Source organism: Podarcis vaucheri (genome assembly GCF_965113315.1).
Source record: "Podarcis vaucheri genome assembly, chromosome: 8".
In the NCBI taxonomy this organism is placed as follows: domain Eukaryota; kingdom Metazoa; phylum Chordata; class Lepidosauria; order Squamata; family Lacertidae; genus Podarcis; species Podarcis vaucheri.
In genome coordinates this window covers 52,476,362-52,499,608 of record NC_138766.1, presented here as the reverse complement: position 1 = coordinate 52,499,608, position 23,247 = coordinate 52,476,362, and the positions used below count along the sequence as shown (strand labels likewise).

Below are 23,247 nucleotides of genomic sequence, written 5' to 3'. Positions count from 1 at the left end.
ACAAAATGACAAGGAGGAAAAAAAATTACCTCACCTTCCTTCCTAACATGCTACTTTTCTGTGTGAATGTAAGTTCACCACCAAATATCTATCTTCCTCAAATATTACTCCTTCCAGAGAAGGGAAGTGAATCAAAGATAGAATTTTCTGTCTAAGCTTCTTAAGACTGCTGTACTGAAGAACTCACTTATCCATGTCAATTGTGTATTAGGAAAAAGAAAAAGAAGTTATTTAATTATATTAATTGTTTGCCTCCTTTTAGCCTCTCTACATGAAATCCAGGTCAGCATTTAGAGGGTCGTTTTCTGTTGGTAGGGATAGTAGAAGTGGAGTTTTGCAGAAAAAGCACACAGACAGTACAGACTCACAGAAATCTCAATCTAGTCTCCCAAATTCCTTTTCAGCCTATATTTAGTCATGTAAACAAACCTTAGTACATTCCCATTAGCTAAATTTGATTAATTTGGAAATCCCATGTACTGAGAGAACTAATACAAGAATATTGTTATATAATACTGAAATGCATATATTCTTATAAGAATATAAGGAGTGGCATGCCATCCTTTGGGAAAGCAGCTGACAAACTACAGTGTCATTTCTGAGGATGTACACATGCTTCTTTGTAGTCACCGCAGGTGGTGGCATTCTGCCACATGTATTTGGGGAAAGAGATACATTCCTGCAGCCCTTTTCTACATTGTTGCAGATGCAATTAATCCCTTTACTGCACTATATTGTATGTGTCTAGTGGCCCTGGGTAGGCATGTGCGTTCCTGGGTGGGAATGTATCAGACACATCCATTAATATCAGAGAACACCAGATGCGTATCGTGATGCACATCTATAATGGCTGCACACACAAATCTCCCTTGCTGAATCAGGCCATTCATGTGCAGCTTAGCCAATTGCTTCACTGCATTTTTTTAATTCAGAAAAGGAACATATAAGAACTGTTTTCCTTTCACTCATTGTACAGTAATTTCTTTGCACATTATTATTATTATTATTATTATTATTATTATTATTAGTCCTCAGGCATACAAAGCATATGCAGTATTCTGTACAGTGCAACAGAATACAACTCTAGTAAAAATGAATCTTATTGAGAAGTTTTGGAATGAAATCATAGCTTTATAAATGGTTTGTAATGTTAATAAAAAATGTCTCCCTTTAGAAATCTCTGGAGTTTTCAGAGGATGAAAATCTGCGTTTAGCGCAAGAATATCAGATGCTTCAGTTATGCTATCTAAATGACAAAAATGAACTTGCAGACTTCTATGATCATAAAGTTAGAGCTGAATCAAGATTAAGAGACCAGCAGCAGGTATGATAATAATGGGTTCAGTTTCTTAATTGCTTATTTTCTATTTGCTAATTAGTACTGTTTAATAATGTTTTCAAATAAGTTGTTAAGTTCCTGGAACATCCTATGTGATGTCTTCCATGTCTTCCTTCTTTATATTTTCCATCCTGTACATTTTTACTTCTTTACTTTAACAAAAGTATTTTTCTATCGAGGATCTTCAAAAGCTTATCATTCATTCCGTTTGTTGTTTGCATGCCTTTTTGCATAGATCATGCTCTGCTTTAATGTTTCTATAGAAGTTGCCTTTTGTTTAATGCAAGGCAAATGACCTGCTCTAACAGAGAGCCATACAAAAAGCGAAAACTAGTAAGTGCAGAAAATTCTTCTACATTCATATCCCTTCCTGGATGAAGATTCATGCATGCAAATGAGTGGATTCCCTAGCCTGGTGCAGCAGCTAAGGCTTTGTGCATTTCCTCAGATAATCAGCAATAGTGAGTCACTAGTGCTTTCTGCACCATAGGAAAAAGTGGGTTGGAAGCAGGGTTTCAGGGAGAAAGGTAGTAAGAGACGAAAAAGAGGGCAAAAGAAAGCTTAAACTACCTGCTCCCATTCATTGCTCCTCTACAGCGGTACCTCGGGTTACAGATGCCTCAGGTTACAGACTTCGCTAACCCAGAAAAAGTACCTCGGGTTAAGAACTTTGCTTCAGGATGAGAACAGAAATCGTGCAGCAGCGGCGTAGCAGCAGCAGCGGGAGACCCCATTAGCTAAAGTAGTACTTCGGGTTAAGCACAGTTTCAGGTTAAGAACGGACCTCCAGAACGAGTTAAGTTCTTAACCCGAGGTACCACTGTACTACTGGGGGGGGGAACACACCCTTCCCCCACTGTTTCACAGCTGTTCAATGTTGGATGGCCATCTGTCATGGATGCTTTAGCTGAGATTCCTGCATTGGAGGGGGTTGGACTAGATGACCATTAGGTCCCTTCGAACTCTAAGACTCTATGATTCTGTGACCCAGCTTCATAGCCCCAGATATTTGTCAAACAATATGGTTCAGTCCACAGTCAGGTGAAGTATGGTAATCAGGAAGAGTGCTGATTTGTGATGAAATGGTCCTCTGATTACTGTGCTATACACTGAAATCATGCTCAGTTCAACACCACAAGAATTTCAAATACCGGGTGAGGAACCCATCAAGCACTGCTTTGCTGAGGATTCATAATATCCCACTCACCTAATAGCTTACATCTCATTACTCTGAAATGTTTGTATAACTCTGTATTAAGTAGATCAACGAGGGAAGTTCTTTCTGGAAAACAATGATCGCAACTTTCTCCTGTTAAAAAGTGAAATTATTATGCAAGGTAATTTGCTTGGAATTATTTTTTCCCCTGAAAATTCCCATTATAAACTTGACTTGTTGGCCATCATTGCAGCATTCCAAGAGGCCACATGATGGGCTACACATGCAGTGGAACTTCTGACTTTCATTTCGTAACAGCAACCCATGCATTTATTAGAACTTGAGCTTGTGTGCTTGCGGTGTCTCAAAAGCTATCTGTGATGCTGCTTGAGATGCTGTTGGAAAATGAAAGGTCAGAAGCTTCACTGTACACATGCAGACGCTTGCTTTTTGCAGGATGAGCCCTCTGGCTCAAGCTCCATATAAAGACTTGCTTTGATTTGTTAGGATTGGTGTTCATAATGGGTCCAAGATGCCAAAGGGCTGTCACAGCCTTTAATAAGATCAAATTGCATGTGACTATCACCACTGCACAACTGTGAAAAATCAATGAAAATTGATCAGGAAAGAAACTAAAGATGTAACAGGCCAGAGGTATAAAACAATTTAAAAATCTAAAGTGGGAGGTTGTTTAAAATTATCCTTTCTATGTGCAACTGTATAGGATAATTGGAAGAGGCTGGTGTATGTATCACAAGGTGTGTAGTCTATAACTCTATATTAATGTGCTTTATGAGAATCTTGACTGGTTTTGGAAAAAATATGAAGAACTGCACTACTAAAAATCTTAAGGAAATTTGTACTGTCTTTGTGTGCACTCTTCTTATGCACCAGAAGGTACATCAGCCAGGAAAGCATGGCTATTTAAGGATCCAAATTGGATAATTACAAAGGTAGCTGAAAAATTCTTTTGATAATGTAATTATACACACAAAATCAGCACATAAATAATATTTGTACTAATTACAGTAGAACAAGAAATGAAACTGGTTATATACTGCTCCTATTAAAAGGTGTATTTTTCTTCAGATTTTTGCTAATAAGTGACTTACAACTGCAACAGAAAATCAATTTTGTGGGAGTATCACTGTAATGATTTTTGTAGTTGCTTACTGCACATATACATCACAGTGACATGAATGTTCAGGGAGAAAATCACTCTATGTTCACCCTTTCCCAGATGCACAGAGTTGTCTTCCTTAAAAAATACATGATCAAAATTAGGATTCAATTTCATTTTGTATGACTCAAGATTTGAATGCTGACATACTCATTTTAGATGGATGGGAGCTCATCTCTACTGTGAAACTCTTTTGTGAAGCATTGTTGAAGCTACATCAGGAATGCTTCTCTTTGTCACCTCTCCCTCCATTTTATTGTGTATGATTCAGCTTTCTATTGTACATGGTCCACGCCTCCTACCATCTTATACCAGTACAGAGAAAGAGGATCAGGTATAGTGTATAAAGCAGTCATTGTAGAAAAACAAGTAGATGAAAGGATATGAGCTAGGGCAGGGGTCTGCAACCCGCGGCTCCGGAGCCGCATGTGGCTCTTTTACACCTTTGCCGCGGCTCCGGGGCGGATACTAATGAGGGGAGGAGGCGCATTGTGCGCCCCAACACTCCCCACTGTGGCGGGCGCTGTACTGGCTGTGACGTCGCATGGGGGCGGTGCGTGCATTAGTCACGCACCGTCCCGACGTCACCTTCCCGCCCGCCACATTGTAAGGGGCATGTACGCTGGTCACTGCATTGAAAGGGGCATGTACGCTGGTCACTGTTTTGAAGGGGAGTGAAGAACACACACACACACACACACACACACAAAAGGTAACTTGTTAATTTAACGTTTATTTCTATGAGGAGGATTAATTCTGAGGGGTCAAACAAAGAAATAATAAAAAAGTGACAAAAAAGTTATTTTTATAATGACAAGTTTTGCGGCTCCCAGTTTTTTTTTTTTCCTTCAGAAACGGGTCCAAGTGGCTCTTTTTGTCTTAAAGGTTGCAGACCCCTGAGCTGCTAGGGGGTGCAGTTGGAGGAGGGAAGACAAAGAGCAGGCTATGAACAAAGAGAAAGGCAGTTGGAATGGTGAGACAAGAAATAGTGAAGAAAATATTCCAATTCTAGTCTTGGTTGTAATGATTACAGGGATACTAATATTGTATGGCACACATTTCATATGAATTTTCTTTTGCTCAAAGACTTCTCTTCAGCCTTTTCAGAGTGGTGGCCATAGCATTGCAGCAGAACATATGTAGGGTCAATTCATGCTGAATAGTTATTGGAAACCATGATAACAAAAGTCATTACACTGCAGTTCAGTTTTGATAGTAAAATTTCTGCAACATTATCACAAATCTTCATGCATTAGTGCAATGATCCTTACTGTAGTTTCATATTAGAATCAAAAGACTGCACTGGCATGCTTGATACAAAAAGTATTGCAGATCGAGAGAACATCTCAAGCTTTTGCATATAACAAAATTTAGTTTCACTTAAAAATCCTTATTCAAAGCTCTCTTATTAAATCTTTCCCATTTTTCATCTACCTTTCTCTACCTCTGCTTGTTAACTGAACTGTATTTATATAATAATCTAGCCAAGAAACCCACAGTTACCTCTAACGGCACTACGCAATGTATTCATTGCAGTATTAATCAGTGCTGAGTCTGTTTTCCATCGCTTTTTGTCCTTTTGTTTAGTGCTACTGTATACACTAAAAGTTTATTATACCCCAAAACACCCTTTATTCTCTTTCAATAAAGAAATGCTCTAGCAATTAACACCAGAATATAGTGAATTAAACAGAAGAAGTGCTCTAGACAATAGAATATTGCTTATGTTATTCTGATCCACGCTTCCATTTGGCATGGGTCCAAGAGGTTTTTCTGCCGTCCCTGTCCCCCCTGCTGCTTTCTCCAGGAAAACCCACTGCTAACTGCTGCATCAAACCAAATGTCAATAAGATTTTCTGCAGATTGATATTTTCCCCATTCAGTGTTTTCCCCAGGAAAACTGGCAGGACAAAAGTAAAAACCTATTGGACCCATGCTTAGAAGTCACAGACCAAAGTGAATAAACCACAGGACATGAATAGAGGCGGAGCTAGCTGTCCACCCAGGGGTGGGGCGAGTGTCCCAGGGGGGCGGGGCGGCGATGTCACCCCCCCTCAGGGATGACACCTGGGGTGGACCGCACCCCCCACACCCTCTTCCTCCACGATTCAGTGTGGATGAGCCAAGAGAGATCCCTATGTCCCTACATCTGGTATGGGCAGATAAATGAGGAGGCATGGTAATTGTTGTTGTTTAGTCTTTTAGTCGTGCCTGACTCTTTGTGACCCTGTGGACCAGAGCATGCCAGGCACTCCTGTCTTCCAGCGTCATAACTTTTATATGCCTGTTGTCTTTGTCCATGGAGTTTTCTTGGCATGGTAATACTGCCAGATTAAAATAGTTTAAACAGCAGCCTTCTTGAGTGCTGTTAAAAGGTTTAAAATAGGTATAACAAAATACTCCTGAATCTGAGTTTCCCTTGTTTCAACCCATCTTTAAAAATATGGTTGAAATTGACTGGCTTGGAGGTTATCTATAGAAACAAATATTTTAATAGTATGTTGGCTGTTTTTGAAAAGAGATACCAGGTGGTGACTTTGCATTTTTGCTTATTTACAGTATTTCCAATCCTTACAAACCACTTTTTAAACAGTAAAACATCCCAAGTGGTTTGTATGTATTTTATTGAAAATTTCTTAAACTGTGGCAATGATCAAAGTAGGAAAGATAATTTACAATGCAATCTTATGCATGTCTTTGCAGAAATAAGTCCCATTTAGTTCAATAAGACTTACTCCCAGGTAAATATGCATGTCTTTAGAGCCATTAGGAGAGTAGGGAAACTGCTAAGCATCATGACACGCACAACTCTGAAAAAAGTAATTATATATTAATCTGGAGAACACTTGGTCCCTTTCCCACTTATTTTCTACAAATATATTCCTTTGAACATTTGGCTTTTGTAAAAGACACTTTCTTGTGAGCATTTCAAGGGAGAAGTATTAATATAGAGTGGTCTTTGAAGTTTTGAAAAAAGGTAGGTAACACCCTTAATTTGTTGCACATGTAGAATGCAAAGAAGGGTTGAATAAACCAAAATTCACTTTCATTCCACTTTTTATACAGAAAAGAATTTATCTTAATACACTGACTCTTGCATGATTGCACAGATGAATCCAAACTTAATAATTGCATCCTGTGATCCTTGACTGTATTAGAAAAGAAACTCTGCTTGAGCCATCTCCCACTACTGTGTCACACACACACACACACACACACACACACGTATACATACATACATACATACATACATACACATTAATCTAAAATTTATGGTCAACTACTGCTGCCATTTGAGATGGGTTACAACAATTTATGCAACAGCCTACTATTTCACCATATTATAGTGTTCATGCCAGGTTATCACATGTGATCTTCTTTACTCTTCCCCTCAGTGAGGCTGCTGACATAAATCCAGTTATTTGCCTGTATTGCGCCAACAACATAGGCTTCTTCAAGCATTTAGAATCTGTAGCTATCGAGAATAACGGTTCCCCACATTAAATGGGGGGCGCCCTTTACGTGGTCGTGCACAGCCCCCTGGACCCTATGCGGCACCATTAGCACAGGCTTGGCTTTGCCTTCGCCCAGTGTTTGAAATGTTTGAAAACTTAAGTTTGAAAATGTGAGATTTATGAATTTGGAACTTTCAACTAAATTTCCATCGGCATACTCAGACTTGTAATATGTTATGGGAGGCCATACAAAAACATTTTAGGAGCCACAATTAAACCACAAGGCTTTCTTTGGCAACCCATGATTTAAATGAGGAAGTGATGAAGTGAAAAGTAAAACACCATTAGGGGTATTTATCATATTTGCTGTACTTTAAAGACACTATTTTGACCTGTCAGAAGGATATAGGTAAAGTCGTGGCATCTTTTCACAATCTGTGCTTGTTAGAAATTTTGGAATGTACTTTCTGTCAGGACACATATATCTCGGGAGTGTAGAACCATATGGATAGTTCTCAGATGAGATTGAGGACTGATATTTTAAAACTGTTGGAATATATAAAAATATGCTGTTCTAGTCAGCTTCTGATTAAAATATACACTTGACTGGAGAAGTTGCTCTGAAACGGATAGTCATATGGCTCTTACAACTGTAGAAAACCTTACATACAATTCTTACTTGATTGACAGGCAGAGTTTCATAGATGATGATGGCGACATGGTCTAAAGACTACATGATGATAGTATGGTTTCCCAATGTGATTTTAGATATATTGCTTCCCAAATGATGGAGAAAGTGTGTGCTGGAGTAAATAGGTTGTGTTAAAAGCAGCTGTTAGATATTATAGGGAAGGGCCGTAGTTCAGTAGCAGAGCTCATGCTTTGTATGCAGAAGTTCCCAGGGTCAGTTTCTGGCTGCATCCATCTTCAGAGAGGGCCTATAAAGACTCCTGTCTGTAACCCTGGAGAACCACTGCCAGTCAGCATAGATAAATAAGTGAGCTAGATGGGCCATGGTCTGATTTGGGATGTTTCTATTAACCTGTGTTCTTAATTATAATTTATTTAATGGGGGATTATAGGATGTAGGATTTTTATTCTCAATCCAGCCTCTTTCAGTTCAGTGAAAGTTTGGGGGAGGATATTCCCAGCATAAGAGAGGGATGGAAGAGATGGATGGGGAAAAGAGAATGGCAAAGTGGTCTAAAGAAAGAGAACATTAATGATTGAATAAAGAACAAATCAGTCAATTTCCAGGTATATAACTCTTAAATTGCCTCTGGGCTCATTTAGGAGAAGGGTAGGATATAAACTGAATGAAATGATAATTTGCATCCTGATCTTAAACGTACTACAGGCATGCAATTCCCTTTGGATTCCATGGATACCATCTCTCATGTTTAGAATTAGGACATTGGAGGAATGGAGAAGGGCAGGGACTTACTACTCAACTTCCCTCTCATGGTGTCACTTAGTACTACAGTAAAATATATTTTTACTGCTGTAGGAGAAAACCTTGAGTTTATATGCAAATATATCTTATAGCCTTTTCTGATGTTCTCCACATTTTTTACAAATAGATTTGTTTGTATCACTTGTCTATCTAAAAATACGTATGTGTGAGTCAAGCTATTTGTCTTTTGATAAGCATGAAGAGATTACATCCCTTTTACACAGGCATTTGAAACTAAGCAAAATATCTAACTTTCTTCTTCTTCTTCTTCTTTGCCCTCCCTTTTCTTTCCTTTTAATAGCCTGTCTTGGTTCTCTAGTTATAGCGCAGATGCACCTAAAGTTTGCTAGAAACATTTGCCATTAGCCTCCTTTAAAAAAAATTAAATTCGAGGATAATCCTACCTCCAGAGCTTATTCTGTTCCTGGCCATTGACTGTGACAGTGAAAGGCTCATCTGAAAGCACTGGAGCGTCCCATCTAAAAGCATAAAACATATTACATTTCATGAAAAAGCTAATTCAGATTGTTTAATTCTGGTAATATTGCCTCTGTCACCTTCAAAATCAAAATGTTCTTTCCTGTTATTATAAAGAAAACAACCAAATTGCTTAAAAACCCATTTGAATACACAGCTGCCTTATGTTGCATACTAATTTGATTAAAACGTTTGTGCCTCACCAGCATTTTATATAAAATACACTGGTAAATCTAACAAAATGCATTCGGATATCCCCCCCCCTCCCAATTTATCAGTGCAAAACAAAACAGAGTGGCCAAGAAATACCCCTGGACAGAGCAAAACCATGTTGCATTAATGGAAGATACTAAACTGGTTTTCTTGCTGTATTTGTTTGCTCACAGCTATGGGCATTGTGCCAACCTCATTGAAAATAACTGCATTAGTCAAGTGTATCGAAATTATTACAACACAGAGTCCATCTCAGCTATTGCTGTTGAAACATTTTGTGAGTCTTCACTAGAAGACATTTGTTTGAAGAGTAAGCTTTGCATAAATTCAAGTCTACTTTGATTTTCCACAATTTTGAAACTATTGTCTTTCCTATTCTGCATTGCTTGCTTCAGCTTTTTCTTTTTTTAAAACATAACTATAATACCTTGGAGTAGGTTTCATAATAAATATTTTTTTCTTTCTTCTCTTAATATTGTGCATGGAGACATAAATAGATACTCTGTTTCAAGGCAATTTACCTGCATGATCTGAAAGCCAGTCTTAGTAACAGGAGAATACACTTAGTAACAGGAGTGTAACCTAAATTTTAGTACGTAGCATTTAGTGAAGTGTCATAAGTTGCCAATAGACCTGCATTTCAAAAATATTCTATGTGATTTTGACAAAACACAGCCCTTCTCAATATACTTACTTTATGGAGAAATCACACTTGGTGATCGGGCCTATTTTGGATATAGTCCAGCCACTTATTGTTGCTTGAAGCTTTTATTTTTACAGTCTCAGGGATGCCCAAATATACAAGGTTTATGAAGTATAGGGGCGGTTCAGACATTACTTGGCCAGCACAATTCTACTAAAGGTGAAACCAATCAAAAGTGAGCCTTAAATTTATAAGCTCCTTTTCTGACTTGGCACTCCTTTCCTATCTCCATCCTGCAGTGACCCAAAAGCTGTCTGGCGAGACAGTCCACGGGCAGGTAGGGTCTCAGCCTGCATACCAGATGGAGCTGGTAGACAGCTGCCCTGGACACAGAATTGATCTGCACCTCCAAGGACAGCTGTGAGTCCAAAATGACTCCCAGGCTGTATACCTGCTCCTTCAGGGGCACAGTTTCCCCATTCAGGACCAGGGAGTCCCCCACCCCCGCCCACCCCCTGTCCCCCCAAAACACTACTTTTGTCTTGTCAGGATTCAACCTCAATCTGCTAACCACCAACCATCCTCCAACCGCCTCCAGGCACTCACGCAGGACCTTCACTGCCTTCACTGCCTTCACTGGTTCTGATTTAAAAGAGAGGTAGAGCTGGGTACCATCCACATACTGATGAACACCCAGCCCAAACTCCCTGATGATCTCTCCCAGTAGCTTCATGTAGATGTAGATCTCTCAGCAACCTTTGATACCATGGACCATAACATCCTTCTCGACATGGCCCAGGAGGAAGGAGCAGAACCACTGTATAAGAGTGCCCCCAGCTCCTTTAGACAGTCCAGAAGGATGTTATGGTTGGTGGTATCAAAGGCCACTGAGAGATCCAGCAGAACTAGGGCTACAAGTGCGGAAGGATTTGTTGGTAGTGTAAATAAGCACTCTGAAAAAAACTGTGCTAAATAAATCCTATTTCCATCAAATATTAATCATGGTAATACGGTAGTAGTTCTTCTGTTTCTATATTTTAGAACTGCTATAAAAGCCAAATATCTACACTTTAGTATAATAAATTAAAAACTGAAATACGGAGAATACTGTTTGTTGTTGTTTAGACATTTAGTTGTGTCCCACTCTTCGTGACCCCATAGACCAGAGGTCACCAGGCACTTCTGTCTTCCACTGCCTCCCGCAGTTTGGTCAAACTCATGTTAGTAGCTTCGAGAACACTGTCCAACCATCCCGTCCTCTGTCGTCCCCTTCTCCTTGTGCCCTCAATCTTTCCCAATATCAGGGTCTTTTCCAGGGAGTCTTCTCTTTTCATGAGGTGGCCAAAATATTGGAGCCTCAGCTTTGTCCTTCCAGTGAGCACTCAGGGCTGATTTCCTTAAGAATGGATAGGTTTGATCTTCTTGCAGTCCATGGGACTCTCAAGAGTCTCCTCCAGCACCATAATTCAAAAGCATCAATTCTTCGGTGATCAGCCTTCTTTATGGTCCAGCTCTCACTTCCATACATCACTACTGGGAAAACCATAGCTTTAACTATATGGATCTTTGTTGGCAAGGTGATGTCTCTGCTTTTTAAGATGCTGTCTAGGTTTGTCATTGCTTTTCTCCCAAGAAGCAGGCGTCTTTTAATTTTGTGACTGCTGTCACCATCTGCAGTGATCATGGATCTCTCACTGCCTCCATTTCTTCCCCTTCTATTTGCCAGGAGGTGATTGGACCAGTGGCCATGATCTTAGTTTTTTTGATGTTGAGCTTCAGACCATATTTTGCGCTTTCCTCTTTCACCCTCATTAAGAGGTTCTTTAATTCTTCCTCACTTTCTGCCATCAAAGTTGTGTCATCTGCATATATGAGGTTGTTGATATTTCTTCTGGCAATCTTAATTCCGGCTTGGGATTCATCCAGTCCAGCCTTTCGCATGATGAATTCTGCATATAAGTTAAATAAGCAGGGAGGCAATATACAGCCTTGTCGTAATCCTTTCCCAATTTTGAACCAATCTGTTGTTCCATATCCCGCGCTAACTGTAGCTTCTTGTCCCACATAGAGATTTCTCAAGAGACAGATGAGGTGATCAGGCACTCCCATTTCTTTAAGAACTTGCCATAGTTTGCTGTGGTCGACACAGTCAAATGCTTTTGCACAATCATTGAAGCAGAAGTAGATGTTTTTTTTCTGGAACTCTCTAGCTTTCTCCATAATCCAGGGCATGTTTGCAATTTGGTCTCTGGTTCCTCTGCCCCTTCGAAATCCAGCTTGCACTTCTGGGAGTTCTCAGTCCACATACTGCTTGAGCCTTCCTTGTAGAATTTTAAGCATAACTTTGCTTAAAATCCACCTGGAGCAGGAAGGGGCAAGCCACTCCAGTATCCCTGCCAAGAAATTCCATGGACAAAAACAACAGAGAATACTAAGAGATCATAAAATTTAACTCAATGTTATTATTTTATTTTTGTGATTATAAGTTGCTTTAAACTGTTTTTAATATTGTTTTTAATGCTGTTCAACTGCCCTGGCCTGGAACCTTAAAGGTGAAGGGCAGGTAATTAATAGTAATAATAACAATAGTTTAATTCTTCTAAATGGAAAAATCAGTATATTCCAATATAGTATAGGCATGAGGGGAAGTTAAAACAAATCACATGCATTTCTTCTTTTAATTTAATTTAATTTAATTTAATTTATTTTTGCTGAAAACACAGTATCATAACATTGACCTATTTGGTCATGCTCAAGCTAATCATGTCTAAAACTTTCCCAGTGGGGATGAGCTTGTTCACTTCCTGTCTTGCAAGATTATCAACTAAAACTCAGTCATATATGCCTATAGTCTGATCACTGCAGCCCACCATAGCCATCCTCTCCTGCAGTGAGACCACAGCAGTCTGTGACATACCCATGAGATTCTGTGTCAGGAACCCATCACTTCTTGTGTCATCTTCCAAGACTTGTTCAATTGTTTACAGATTAAATTATACCAAATGCTGTTTGCAAAAGCTCTCGTTCCTTTCCCTCCTCTCTCCTTTGTTTGCAAGGAACTGGTTTGTCATACTGAAATAGAGTTTATGTGCAGTAACAGCCTAATAACCCAGCAACTTTAGTCACTTATTAAAGTCAAGCATGTGTCTTTGTTTCATGTTGCTAATGATGTGGAACCATAGAGGCCCAAGTATATTTCGCCTGGACGGTGTAGAAGCGAATGCTGAGAGCTCATTACTTGGCTCCCCATTGGAATCCTGCAGGCTTCTGCTCATTGAGGAGACTGTGGGGGCTTTGACAGAATTATTATACTGAATATTTTTAGACTCATTAACTATATCACCAAAGCAAAACATCTCTTCCTTAGATGCAAATGGTCGCAGTTTCTGTAGCTTTGCTTTACTTATTGCAGGAAGAAAGGATGATGCTTGAAAACAAGTTAAGGAAAGGACTTTCATGCTTGAATCTTTGAATTTGTGACATGTATTCAGCATGCCTAAGCCCCATTCAACTTATTTGAGCCATCAATATGTAACATCCTCATTAAAAGATGTCCACATTTGATTTCAGAGATATTAAACACAGTCCTATGCATATCTGAGAAGTAAAGCCCATTGAGTTCAATGGGACTTACTCCCAATTAAATATAAAGGATTGCGGCTCTAAGCAAAACATGGGAGTGTATTTAATTGCCAGTGTACTGGAAGACACAAAGATCACCAGTGTCAAAGCCTCAATTCTTCAACATCAAGTTTGTTGGATTGGGCAAGATGTTTGGATGCCTGATTTTCGTCTTCCAAAGCAGCTACTCTATTCTGAACTTAAAAATGGAAAGTGTAATGCTGGTGGTCAACAAATGAGGTTTAAAGACTCTCTCAAGGCAAATCTTAAAAAATGTAGTAGAAACACCAACAATTGGGAAACACTGGCCTTCTAGTACTCCAGTTGGAGAACTGCCTTTACGAAAGGTGCCGTGGACTTTGAAGACGCTCAGATTCAGGACTAAAGGGATAAATGTGCTAAGGTGAAGGCACATTTGGCAAACCCTCACCATGATCAACTCCTGCCCGGAAACCTATGTCCCCACTTGAAGGACATGTGGGTCCAGAATTGGTCTCCACACTCACTTATGGACTCACTGTTAAGACCTGTTCATGAAAGACAATCTTACTTGGCTACGAGTGATTGCCAAAGAAAAAGAGCATTTAGTAAATGAGGGAGTAGGTCTTAAAATTATACCAGTATATTTCAATTCAAAATTAAGAAACAGTATTATAATCTGCTAAGACAATTAGAGATGTTTGATTTACAGGTTGATCCTCTGGTTTTCTACTCAGAAGTCAGTACCACTGAATTCAGTGAGGCTTTCTTCCAGTTCATAGCTAGGATTGTCAGCACTAATCATTCAAAGGAAAAGTAATTCTAAGTCTATACATTATAGCTTTTTCTTTTTGTCTAACTATTCTAGCATAAGCATTATACAGTTTAAAACACATACTTCTCACAGCTACAAACTCTATTCCAGTAAGTGGTTAAAAGATGAGAACAGCATCAAATATTGGCCTTAATTCCCAATTGTAATTATTGATATAAATTATAGTAAACCTACTTTACTATAGCTTTTTCTGATTTAACATGGACTTGAAGAAACAATTATGAATACCCTAAAATTATTTCTTAAGAAGAAAAACAAGACCATACATTTATGACTTGGTTTGTTTTACAGGTTTACTATGAACTGTTTAGTATTGGATATTTGTATATTTTGTTGATTTGGTAGAAATACTTCTGTATGTTTTTGCAGATTGTTTTTATATACAGTGCTATGCAGGCTTTTTATAGATGTCCTGAATAAGTGTAGGAATTCATTTCAAATGCAGAGAGAGAGAGAGAGAGAGAGAGAGAGAGAGAGAGAGAAATAAATATTGTATCTTTTAGCCATCCTATCATGAATGATTGTACCAGATTTCCGTTGCTCAGATGAAACTGCAGCTGTTTTGATAAGGAGGAAGCACATTGCTATATTTGTGGTTCACTTGTTGCGCTAGCTTTCTTTGACAATGGTGACAGTGCCTCTATACATCAAGAAATTATTCTCCCTTTTGTGTCTGCCGGGGTCCTAGAGGGAATACTTTATATTGGAATCATGTTTCCCTTTGAGATTTTGGCATTTATACAGCAGTTCTGATCAGGAGCCCATTGTCAAACAGCTCTTGTAAAATATTAAAAGAAAGAGTTGAAAACCTGTCAGATTAAAAAAAAAATTGAATTGAACTATGTGCTTTCATCAGATGAGGGCCACGTCTGTGTTTTCCCAATGAGCCAGCAATTTAATCCATAATGGATGCAAAAACATATTTTTAGTTTACTAAACATATTTTTTCCATATTAGGGGCATTGGGATGGGGATAGCACGCACAACAATATCAACACATATTATATCAATGATGTTTTCTGTCAAAATGCTGAATGCCTGTTAAAGGAGCCTGAATGGAGCCTCTGCTTGAGTGCAAACGTGTCATCAGGGAAGGATCTGCAGTCTTAGCTCGGGTTGGACTTAAGGGCTCATACAACAAGTAGTAGAGGGGAAGTAGACATAGACAAGACTAATCTGATAATTCAGATTAGGGGATCAATAACCTGGAGGTTTGTTCCTTGCCAGGTCTGGAGTCTGCTTGGGCTGAATTCTGTTTCCACCTAAGATACTGTATTTTTTTCCCCTGAGGCATAAGCTGAAGAAGGGCTTTGATGCTGCTTGTGGCCTCTGAAGCTAACATAGAGACCCAGGAAAGTAAAATAGGAACCTATGTTGTCTTCCTACATCACTATGCTATTTTATACTGAACCAGATTATTTGTCCACCTTAAGTATCACCTACACTAACTTGCAGCATCTCTCTAAGGTGTTAAACAGTGGTATTTCTCAGCTCCAGCTGGAGATGTTGGGTATTGAACCTGTAATCTCTTGCATTCAAAGCATGGGAACCACTACTAAACATGGGCTATCCTACCCCTAAGAGCAGTGAAAGTAGGAAAGGACTTTTGGAAACAATGGGAATTATGATCCTTTCATGTTCTTCTTCCTCCTCACCTGCAGAAAACTCCTGTGCCACAGCTCCTTCTGTTACCACCTGTGCGTTAGGATGTTAGGTAGCTAGTATACAACTTAACGCTTTAGTTTGATATGACTGAAATTATTTCGTTTCATCAATAAATCTCCTGGTTTAACTGATACCCATTTTGCCTTGGATAGTTCAAGCAGTTGCCAACCACTACTGTTGCCAAGTTGCAAACCAGGGAGGAGGTTGCATCTTTAAAAGCATGCTGCTGTCGCTTCAGAGGTGCACACTACACTTTCACTGTGGTTGAAGGACAGAGAGATTAGTCAGGAAGGTCAGTTAAGGAAACAGCAGTGTCTGGCTTGCCTGATTTACACTCATTGCTTGTAGAGAGACATCTAGAGGCCTTCACAGGGCAATTGTCATCTGCTTGTGACTTCACAAGCCACTAAATGTCTCTGCACAACTGAGGGCGCCAAATGGGGAAAAACTTGTCTCCACTGTTTCATTGATTGACCTTTCTCCCTTTATGATCATTACTGTACAAAGACAGGAGAAGGTGCAGCACATGTGTCTGCAGTGACCAAGGAGTCACAATCCTCCTTCCAGATGCAGTTTAGCAATCCGACCAACCACTGAAGTCTTTAAAAACTCACTTGAATGCGATTAAGCTTCCTACATAGATGAAGAGGGGAAGAGAAGAGCAATAAATTGGAAACCACAAATGCCAACTGAAAAGACTGAATAGACATACATCAGTCACCCCCAGAATGTTTGTGGACACAGAAGTACCTCCAGCCCCCTAGGTTTTAAAGACAGGTTGGGGTAATGAAAGCCAAACCAAAGAGGACAGCATAAAATATTGGCTGGCATAGTCACTGTCATAAAAGTTTTGAGTCACACCAGAACAGTTATGAGAGTGACAAGCATATGAAGTCACCCAGAGCAGTTTTTGGACCATGACACAATCTACCAATCCAGCTGCATAGGCAATCCACAAAAATAAAACGAAGCTTTAACCATCTACAGTTCTGTGGCAGTGCTGCCCCCCCCCAGTGTTATTAATTTTATGCAATCACGTATAAGCATTCTCAAAACATTTGTTCTTATTCCTGACCACTTTAAAGCTCTTTCGTTTTGTCACCATCTTTTCTCTGAAAATGTATCTACAATAATAAAGATAGGTATAAAAAGGAAGAAGGATTAAGATTAAAACTGTGATAAAAAACCCAAAACTTTAAACTGACTGACTGGCTTTTCAGAGTTGTATTGTGTTGTTAAATGGAACTTGCCAGAAGGGAAATAAATGGGGAACATAATTCCACAATAAGCAACTGTTTAGCTAATGTGGTGTAGTGTTAGAGTGTTGGACGTGGACGTGTGAAGCCCCACTTGGCCATGAAACTCACTGGGTGACCTTGGGCCAGTCACAGCCTCTCAGCCAAAGCTACCTCTAACCGCCCTGATGTCGGGGGGGGGGGGCGGTATAGGGCGGTATAATAAATTTATATTATATTATATTATATTATATTATATTATATTATATTATATTATATTATATTATATTATATTATATTATATTATATTATATTATATTATATTATATTATTATAGCTCACAGGGCCCTTGTGAAAATAAAATGGGGAGAAAGAGAACCGTGTATGCCACCTTAAGCTCCTTGGAGGAAAAGTGGGGTATACCGGTAAATATAATAAATAAACGGTTTGGTTATATTCAGCCAATGAACAGAACTAGCTCCTGCTCATTTTTCAGATTTATCTATAGGTTTTGGAACCAAAATGCCAGGAAACAATGCTCTTACAGGGCTATCTGAGGAAAACGTTTGGAACATCTCATGAGGAAATGCTTTGTGGGTTTTTTTATTCAAGGAACTGTGGCCCTCTAGAGGATCCAACAGGTTTTTCTGCTGTTGCCCTCAGAAACACTCCCAAGGGTTTTGGGAATCAAGAGGCAGCTCCCTAAACAGAAAAATTCTCCTCAGAATTTTGTGAGTTCAGAGAAGGGAGCAGGGAAATCCTCAGCTGAAAGACAGCTCCTTTGTTTCTGCCCACACATACCTCTCATGCCCCTTGAATTTCCAGGGTGAAGTGGGTCTAACTTCTTCACAGTAGAAAATTCTGGACCTCTGTTTCCTCCTCAGACAGCGCAGCTCACCCTTCAGTTGGGTGGGGGGAGGGGGAGCCTGACCACATTAAGCTCTTGATGTTACAAAGCACAACAGCTAAAATGCCAAGGTTGCAGGTTCGATCCCTGTCTGGGAAAGCTGCATATTCCTGCACGGCAGGGGGTTGGACTAGAAGATTATCAGGGTCCCTTCCAACTCTATGATTCTGTTATTCGTATTGTACCAACACGGGTTGTCTTCGATTTGTCTCACAATTTGTAAACACACACACACACAAACCAACGTTTCTTGTCTGCAAGAGGGTGAGGAGGCCCTTGCTCGCCTCAGAAAATTGAATTCTGATGGTCGGAGGATGGGATGTCAGAAGTGCCTTGTTGTCATGCCTTGTGGTTGGGCTATCTGAGGAAAACGTTTGGTCTAGAGGTTGGGATTTCAGGGGGGGGGCAAGTCTTATCTGGGAAAAAATGAAGCCTTTAATTGTGCATAGTGATATAATATGCTTGGCTGGAGGCTGCTGCTAAGGATAGTCCAGATTTGTTAGTTTTCCTCTTGCTAGTTTGGTGTGAGCAGTAGTGCAGCTAGGTAATTTTAGGTCCTGTGTTGAGTAGTTTCGTGAGTTTCGTCAGTTGTGAAGCATACAACTAAAATTTCTCTCCTCCTGCTGCTCCACTACCACCCATTGCTTTACAATAGCTTCTACCATCCTGATTATGTTAAAACAAAAACAAAAGGTATTTATCAGCTCTGATTAAAAATAAAAATATTCTGAGTATGCTTTATTTTCACGTTTTGAACTCAATTAAATCGTAGCTCCACTATGCTTACAAGAATAAAATGGGGCTTGCTTCTGCTGCGCTGATACTAAACACATTTACTTGAAAATAAACACCATGTATTGCGCGGGGGGGGGGATATATTCCTGAAGTAAAATGAATAATAAAATGAACATATGTAACCATATAAAATTCTGGCCAGCTGTCCCCTGATTAATAAGAAAGAAAGGATTCTGCAGCAGCCAGAGTTGGCCCCAGAGGACACCAGTATCCTCGTGCCAACCTAGGAGCTGATGCCAGACCTGTTGCCACTGCCCCCATCATCTGTTGCTCTCTGGAAGTAATTTGAGAAGCCCTTAAATCCTAGCTGCCCGCTGGACACGAGCAAACTCTCTTATTGTTAGGCCTCTTAATGTGAACTGCTAAATGAATTGCTTAATAGGAGTATAGTGCTACTGGATATTATTAACAGATCTGTTGGTATGTTTCATGCTCATTTAAACCTTTTATATGTTGAAATGTCTGTGGTATATTACAGTGTATTGCTTTCATTTGGCATGGCTATGGTGTTTGTTGTACTCAAGTTATCATCTGTGAACTGCTTTGCACGCAATGTATTTGTAGAAAACGTGGTAGATAAATAAAATTTGACTGTAATCAAATAATTCAATTTTATACTTCGTAATACATTTTGTAAAGTGTACCTTAGATTCAGCTACACCTATTTGTGAAATTCATTTTAGCTACATGATGGACAAGGAACAGAACAACAGGGAAAAAGAAAATAGATAAGTATGTGGCAGAAGATTGCCAAAATACTTCAGTGTGAAGTGCCAGGTACTTAGAAATATTGTAGGAAAGCTTCTTGGTTGATAACTGTGCATGTATAAGTATTGGACTGTGGGTTTTCAGCAATTAACCATGTAATAATATATATAAGAGAGCCAGTGTGGTGTAGTGGTTAAGAGCGGTAGTCTCGTAGTCTGGGGAACCGAGTTCGCGTCTCCGCTCCTCCACATGCAGCTGCTGGGTGACCTTGGGCAAGTCACACTTCTTTGAAGTCTCTCAGCCCCACTCACCCCACAGAGTGTTTGTTGTGGGGGAAGAAGGGAATGGAGAATGTTAGCCGCTTTGAGACTCCTTAAAGGGAGTGTAAGGCGGGATATCAAATCCAAACCTCTTCTTCTTCTTCTTCTTCTATAATTGTTTAAATCTATGCTTTCTATCTTGAACCCTTATCAGCTGAAGTCTTATCAACTGAAATAAATAGCTGCTATGGTCTGCATGTTTTAACTGAATGCTATAAATTCGCTGACTAACAATGCAACCCAAAGCATGATTCACTGGGATTACTCCCACGTAACAGAGCAATCGGGGACGCGGGTGGCGCTGTGGTCTACACAGAGTCTAGGGCTTGCCGATCAGAAGGTTGGTGGTTCAAATCCTTGCGACAGGGTGAGCTCCTGTTCGGTTCCAGCTCCTGCCCACCTAGCAGTTCAAAAGCACGTCAAAGTGCAAGTAGATAAATAGGTACCACGCCAGCGGGAAGGTAAACAGCGTTTCCATGCACTGCTGAGGTTCATCAGAAGTGGCTTAGTCATGCTGGCCACATGACTCAGAAGCTGTCTGCGGACAAACGCCAGCTCCCTCAGCCTATAGAGCGAGATGGCTACGCAACCCCAGAGTCATCCGCGACTGGACCTAACTGTCAGGCGTACCCTTACCTTTAACAGAGCAATCAACCCCCAAGTGGTGGTGTCCCTCTGCCCAGTTCCATTGGGCTACACCAGACTTTGCCTGCAGGAGGCTTCAACTGCCACAAAGGTCCCTGCAGAGCCTGCTCAAAGTGTGGGAAGGTGGAAACTAATGCTGATGGCATCCCCATCAGTGGTTACCAGCAGAACGCCCCATGGGGTATTTTGTTGCATGGAGCGCAACTGGGCCGGATGATCGTAAGGCATTCCAGCCACTGGTGATGTGCCCAATCGAAGTTTCTCAGTTGCACCAGCCTGGAGCTCGTGCACAAAATATGGGACACACACATATAAACCCCTTCCTTGCACCGTGGCCAGTGTAAGTAGTGATGGTTCAGATGTGGCCGTGACTCTGCCATTCCACCCTGCTGCTCCCAGCCAAAATTAGGATTACTACCTAATATGGTATAGGGATCCATCCTAAGGCTTTGTTGACATGTATAAGATTGATAACTTCTTAAAATACAACCCTAGTCAACAACTGATTATGGTAGAAGGCCACATTGTGAAAGGATAGAAAGGATGTTGGGCCAAATCTCCAAATTCCATTCCCTCAGATATTGCCAAACCCTATTGCTACATTCCTCCACACCCATTTTTTCCTCTTGTTTCAATGTGAGGACAAAACTGTTCCTTTTAGAACACAGACTTGGCCCAAGGGCCTCATTGGTAATTACTCATCGGTAATCCTCAAGGATTACTAGTTGGTAATCCTTGAAATACAGTATTGTAATAAAAAGTACAATATGACTTCCTATCATATCCTTTTATTTTATTTTATTCATCTAACTAAAAACAATAAATGTGCTTGTTGCTTGTTTGTTCCTTATTGTTATATTTGTCCCCAGATTATGACTATACTGTATTAGGCAGGATTTACCTAACCAGCCCTGTCAATGGAAGCCTTGCCCAAGGACCTCTTGCGCAATGGGGCTTCCCCTCTTCTATTTCTCTGTGCACCTCTACTCTGAAATTGTCTCTGGGAGGTCAGGAGAACCCCCTGAACAGCATGAGTGAAGGGGAGAGGCAGTATTTTTCCACCTGGCAAGCTGAAATGCTTGTGCAGATGGAATAGTTGTAAGAACATGGCATTGAATTCAACCCAATATGTTTTTAGAAATTTACATTAGGAATTGCATTCACCTAGAATCCGAAATATGGCTGGTTACGATTCCAGCAAGCTGATATTATATATAACTGGAAACTCTATCACTATGGATTTATTTAGCTTTAAAATAAGAGTTTTCGGTTTGCAAAAGAATGTAATCTATTAGAAGGGAACATTTATAAAATGAGATTAATCCATGATCTTCTGTCAGTGCTATACAACCTACAGATTAGCATGAAAATAGAATTGTGATCTACTATACGAGCTTGTCAGAAGGAAGGAAGCACTGGTGTCAGGGGGAAATTGTGTTTTAGAAAAATGCAAAACGAGGATATATTAAGGGAAGATTGGAAGCAATCACAAAAAACCATCAGACTTTTAAGAATATTCAGAAAGCCATATGGAAAGACGGAGGATATGAGTATGTAGAGTAATGAACTATCTAAATGCTTAGAAGCATAAAAGCTAAGAATGACCAAGCAATGTATTTCTGTAGCAATGTATTTCAAACCAAAAGCTGCATTACCAGTGATGGCTGGTGCCCATTGAGACCAGTAGGGCAGAAGACAAGGATATCAACAGTAGGTGGAGCCAGAGCCAATGACAGGCAAAGAAAACCACTTCCCATTCTCCTCTCGGATAAGTTCTGTAAGGGTATCACTGTGACGGAGGACATGAGTAATGTGCTGTTTCCTCCTCCTCCCACAGCCTACCTGAATTCTAAGTTTGAAGGAAGAACCCTTTTGACACAGGAGTTCCATTAAGACAGTCCACCTGCTGCCAGGTTTATACACCTATGTTGAGTGGTGGAGGAAGTAGGTGAAACTGCTTAATTGACTCTGAGGATGACAACCCTTCAATGCCATTATCCTCATCTACTTCCTAAACCTCCAGCCTTCCTAAATACTTCTTAAACCCAGGGACGTCAATAATATCTGAGCTACACTCTGAGTAAGCACCAGACTGAAGGAACTAGGTTTGAATTAAAAGGGGTGAAATAGCACTATTAGCTATTATTAATGGAATATCTCTGCATCATCCTACCCAGCAGCCCAATATGTGATGAACAGAAGAGGTATGGATAGGACACTCACAGGAAAGTTCCCAGAAAGGCCATAGATACCCACCCATAAATAACTTCTCAGTTGTGTCTGACAAGAACATGTGAGGCAATTCAAGAATAGTCTTATGAATGCCTGCCAGATCCCACAGATATTGTACCAAAACCTCATGATCAGCTACACTGAAGCCTGTAGAAGGGTTTAACTGGACTTATTCTTGTTGATCTTCATTTACACACTAAGTTGTTAATAATAATAATAATAATAATAATAATAATAATAATAATAATAATAATTTGTTTGTTTATACCCTGCCCATCTGGCTTTGTTTCCCCAGCCACTCTGGGCGGCTCCCAACCGAATATTAAAACACAATACAGCATTAAACATTAAAAACTTCCCTAAACAGGGCTGCCTTCAGATGTCTTTTA

At 40.0% G+C, this 23,247-nt stretch overlaps 1 protein-coding gene across 8 annotated transcripts in view; it reads left to right on the top strand.

Annotated features, from left to right (window-relative positions):
• The window catches only part of CCDC178 (coiled-coil domain containing 178), a 128,663-nt gene that overhangs the window by 86,294 nt on the left and 19,122 nt on the right, over positions 1-23,247 (top strand). For 7 of the 8 annotated variants that reach the window (XR_014222614.1, XM_082234810.1, XM_082234809.1 and 4 more), the window contains one exon: positions 1,175-1,324. The exons of the other annotated variant lie outside the window; for it this stretch is intronic. Coding sequence is in view for 6 of the 7 variants with exons in the window: in XM_082234810.1 (XP_082090936.1) it covers positions 1,175-1,324 (150 nt within the window). In the remaining variant the exon portion in view is untranslated. The remainder of the gene's footprint in view (positions 1-1,174; positions 1,325-23,247) is intronic. 8 annotated transcript variants of the gene reach the window in all.